We start from the raw sequence: 5136 nt of genomic DNA on the forward strand, positions 1-5136 counted from the left end.
AGCTGTTCCATGGGTCTGTTCATCTTCTGGGTCTCTATTATGTTTCAGTGTGTTTTTGTGGATCAAGCTGGTGATTTTGTTTTGTGGAAGCCGTTGGCTGTCAGTACTTTAGTCAGGGTGCATAGTTCAGTCTTAATGTGTGTCTTGTCTGCCAGGCGTTTGGTTCTGGTAATTAGTGTTTTAGCCACGGACTTTATCTGTGCTGGGTGGTGGTGGGATTGGGCGTTGAGGTAGCGGTTGGTGTGTGTTTTCTTCTGGTATATGGTGTGTCCTAGTGTGCCATCTGTTTTTTTTTTATATATATATATATATATATATATATATATATATATATATATATATATATATATATATATATATACACACATATACATACACATACATATACATATACATATACATACACACACACATACACACACACACACACACACACACACACACATACATACATACATACGCACACGTGCGTGTGTGTGTGAAACTCAAGGCCTGCGGGGCCACCCTGGAAATGGGGAAAGACCAGTCCGCAGTGCCTCTGCCAGGGAAAACGGGGGCTTCATTTTCGCTGGCAGAGGGCTAGCAAAACAAACTAAAAACAAAACAAAATGTTTTCGGGACTGTTTCCCCTTTTGCATTTTGAGCATCCGAGAAGAGAGAGGAAAGGAGAAGGGGAAAGAGAAAGGGCAAAGAAAAAGGAAAGATGGGAAGAGAGTAAGGAAGGAAAAAGAAGGAGAAAGAGGGGAAGGAAAAGGAAGAAGGAAGGAAGGAGGAGGAGGAAAGGAAGGAAGGAAGGAAGGAAGGAAGGAAGGAAGGAAGGAAGGAAGGAAGGAAGGAAGGAAGGAAGGAAGAAGGAAGGAGGAGAGAGAAAGAGGAGGGGAAGGAAGTAAGAAAGGAAAGAGAAATCAGAAGAGTGGGTAAGGAAGGAAGGAAGGAAGGAAGGAAGGAAGGAAGGAAGGAAGGAAGGAAGGAAGGAAGGAAGGAGGAAGGAGAAATCAGAGGAGGGGGAAGGAAGGAAGAAAGAAGGAAAGGAAGGAAGGAAGGAAGGAGGGAAGAAGGAAGGAAGGAAGGAAGGAAGGAAGGAAGGAAGGAGGAAAGAGGAGGGGGAAGGAAGTAAGAAAGGAAATAGAAATCAGAAGAGTGGGGAAGGAAGGAAGGAAGGAAGGAAGGAAGGAAGAAGGAAGGAAGGAAGGAAGGAAGGAGAAATCAGAGGAGGTAGAAGGAAGGAAGAAAAGAAGGGAAGGAAGGAAGGAAAGGGGAAGAAGGAAGGAACGGAAGGAAGGAAGGAAGGAAGGAAGGAAGGAAGGAAGGAAGGAAAGAAGGAAGGAAGAAAGGAAGGAAGGAAGGAAGGAAAGAAAGAAGGAGGGGAAGGAAGGAAGGAAGAAAGGAAGAGAAATCAGAAGAGTGGGGAAGGAAGGAAGAAAAGAAGGAAAGGAAGGAAGAAAGGAAAGGGGAACAAGGAAGGAAGGATGGATGGAAGGAAGGAAGGAAGGAAGGAAGGAAGGAAGGAAGGAAGGAAGGAAGGAAGGAGAAATCAGAGGAGGGAGAAGGAAGGAAGAAAAGAAGGGAAGGAAGGAAGGAAAGGGGAAGAAGGAAGGAAGGAAGGAAGGAAGGAAGGAAGGAAGGAAGGAAGGAAGGAAAGAAGGAAGGAAGGAAAGAAGGAAGGAAGGAAGGAAGGAAGAAAACTGCAAGGACTTGCCCAGGCAGCCTCCAGGAGATGGACATGACTAAACAGAAGAAGGGCATTGTGTGTGAGAGGGAATTAGGAGTCTTACTAGATTATGATTATGATTCATCACTTATATCTTTTATGTACATTGAGAGCTTATGCACTGAAGACAAATTCCTTGACAAATCACACTTGGCCAATAAAGGATCCTATTCTATTATCAGCTGGACCTGATAGAATACTGCATCCTGTTTTGATCACCATGTTATAAAAAAGATGTAGAGACTCTGAAAAGAGTGCATAAAATTTACAGCAAAGATTATTTGGAGGCTAAAACATATAAAGAATGGTTGCACAAATTGGATTTCTGCTGTTGTTGTTTGTTGCGAAGTCGTGTCCGACCCATCGCGACCCCATGGACAACATTCCTCCAGGCCTTCTTGTCTTCTACTATCTTTTGGAGTCCCTTTAAGCTCATGGAGACTGCTTCAGTGACTCCATCCAACCACCCCATTCTCTGTCGTCCCCTTCTTCTTCTATTGCCCTCAATCATTCCTAGCTTTAGGCTCTTCTCCAGTGAGGACTTCTGTCCTGGGCAGATTCCATTTCCGGAGCCAGGGTAATCTGAGTAGAAGGGAGTGCTCCATCCCAGGGGCCACGATAAAACACAAAGACTCTCAGTGGTCCCCCATCCACATTTCCACTGGCTCCATTACAAAATGAGCCGTGCATCCCCCAGCCACCGATCCACCTAAGTGCTATGGGTATTTTCAATGTTCTTAATCTCAGCCAAAAAAGCAAATGCAATCCTAAACTGCCTAAACGGAGGGATACAATCGAGATCAAGGGAGGTACTAATACCACTCTATAAAGCAGGGATGGGATCCAACCGGTATAACTACCGGTTCTGTCGCTCTGCATCACGCACGAGTGCACTTTACGACCTGCTGAGCTGCCCGGACAGCTGAGCAACGCTGCCTGCAAGTGCGCAGCGGTTGGAAAACCCCTTTTTTTCCTGCGTTTTCAACAGCTGTTGAAAACACAGGAAATAAAGGTCAGGTAAGAGCCCGGGCGGGCAGGTGGGCCAAAACAGCAGCAGACATAGAACCAGTTCTATGTATGCTCTCTGGGGCTTTTCATAGCAACCAGTTCTACAGAAGTGGACATAACCGGTAGAATCCCACCCCTGCTATAAAGCCTTAGTAAGACCACATCTAGACTACTGCATCCAGTTTTGTTCACCACACCACATAAAAAATATGTTGAGACTCTAGAAAAAGTGCAGAGGAGAGCAACCAGGATGATTAGTGGACTGGAGACTAAAACATACAATGAACGGTTGCAGGAACTGGGCTTGGCTAGTCTAGTGAAGAGAAGGACCAAGGGAGACATGATAGCTGTCTTCCAATATTTGAGGGGCTGCAACAGAGAGGAGGGAAGGGGTCAAGCTATTTTCTAAAGTGCCTGTAGGCCAGACAAGGAATAATGGATGGAAACTGAACAAGGAGAGATTCAATTTAGAAATAAGGACAATGACAGTGAGAACAATCAACCCATGGAACAGAAGTTGCCCTCGGAAGTTGTGGGAGCGCCATCACTTGAGACTTTCAAGAAGAGATTGGATTGCCATTTGTCAGAAATGGTGTAGGGCTGTGTTGGCGAACCTATGCCACGCGTGCTGAAAGTGGCACACAGAGCCATTTCCCCCGGCACGCGAGAGGTCGCCCTGAAGAGCCCAAATGCTCATGCCCACGCATGCCGCCGCCCAACAGCTAAATCTCAGGTATCTGGTGTGCGTGCGCAGGGGACAGAGGTGGGATGAGTGGGAGACATGCACGCATGCACAGACGTGCGGCGCATGAGGGGGAATTGTGTGGGCATGTGCAGACGCATGGCGTGCAAGGAGGGAGTCACGCATGCACGGTGGAGGGTGTGGGGGGGCAGCACGCATTGCCTTCTGGGTACTGGGACACAAGCGCGCGCAAGCAAGTGTGCACGCAATTATCGGCACGGGAGCCGAAAAAGGTTAGCCACCACTGGTGTAGGGTCTCCTGCTTGGGCAGGGGGTTGGACTAGATGACCTTCCAACTCTGATTATCTGTTATCTGTTATCAGCCCTAGTTTCTCCACCACCTCTGTGCTAATCACACATCTTGTACACCCAGAATCCAACTTCTTCCCTTGGGTGCCAAATGAGGGCACCCTTAACTCCACCAGGATGGTCATGAGGCCCACTTGTCGACTTACCCAGGAGTTGTCGTCGGAGTGAGTTTCGCTCTCCCCTGAGGTAGTCAGAGTTCCCAACTCCCCCTTTTCTGGAGGAGCCAACTCAACAATTTCCACGCTCTTCGGGGTCGTTTCGCGGCACTTGGCTGAAGGCTTTTCGACTTTCTTCCCTCTGGCGGGCGTCACTTTGAACTCGAGTTTGGTGCGGCAGTCAGCAGCTCGATGCCCCTCCTTCCCACATCGGAAACAGGCCGTGGACTTGGGTGTCGCAGTTGGTCTACTTTTTGTAGCTTTAGGGACCTCTCTGGGAGTGGTAGGTGGAGGCCTACTCCAGCTGAGGCCACCACGGCGTCGGTTTCTGGCCAGATCAAGCTCTACATCAGCTGCCAGCATATACCATCTTGAGGGCCCCCTCTGGAGATACACCTTTGGTAGATCTCCTCCTTCAGGACATCTTTGTAGGCCTCCAGCAGGGCCTCCTGGGACCAACCACGCATGTGGCACGCCAAGTCCCGGAATTCCTGAGTGTATTCAGCCACCGACCTCCGCCCCTGGTTTATGGTTTTCATCCGAATCCATGCCTTACGTTCCGCAAGAGGGTCTTCAAATTGGGCTCGTAGGGCCGTCATAAACATGTCGAAATCCCTCAGCTGGGGGGCATCCTCGTCATTGTAAAGGGAGACCATCCATTGTGCTGCCGTCCCTTCCAGGGCCCTGGCGACACACCTCACTTTGGCTGCTTCTGAGGCAAAGTCGTCCCCGTACTCCTCCATGTGATAACAAACTTGGGCTAGGAAGAATCCCAAATCTTGGGAATCTCCTCCGTATTTTACTTCCAAGGGGGGAACCTTCGGAATTCGACGCTTCCTGGGGGCTGTCCTCCTCACAGATGGAGCTCCTTGAGCCGCTGCAGCCGCTTGAGTTTTTTCTTCGGTATCACCAGAGGCTTCTCCTCCCCTCTCTTCACGCGCCGGTAAAACATACCTTTCCTGAGCTCTCCTGTTCTCAAGAGCTTCGGTTAGGAGATGCAGGGCTTGGGTCAGTAGGAGGTCTTTTTTGTCTGCCTCCCGCCAAGCTGCTCCCCCACACCGGCGTCTGGCAGCGGTTACTCCAGAGGAAACGTCGTCAGGATTTTCCGTTGGCCGCACACCTAACAACCACCTGGCTCGGCCTGGCTGCTCCTCCATTTGCAAATCTGATAGCCATTTGGTTTCCTCCCGAGACGATGCCACGGCTCCCAT

General features: G+C 49.2%; 1 protein-coding gene across 1 annotated transcript; it reads right to left on the reverse strand.

Annotated features, from left to right (window-relative positions):
* Nucleotides 1-3763: 3763 nt before the first annotated feature.
* Nucleotides 3764-5136, reverse strand: LOC148131940 (uncharacterized). The gene is given in 2 exon segments (XM_087952851.1): nt 3764-4299; nt 4302-5136. Coding segments are annotated over 2 exon segments (1371 nt in total).

The sequence above is a fragment of the Notechis scutatus genome, chromosome 2 (assembly GCF_049901735.1).
Source record: "Notechis scutatus isolate UNSWTSFEM ecotype Mainland chromosome 2, rNotScu1.2, whole genome shotgun sequence".
Lineage (NCBI taxonomy): Eukaryota > Metazoa > Chordata > Lepidosauria > Squamata > Elapidae > Notechis > Notechis scutatus.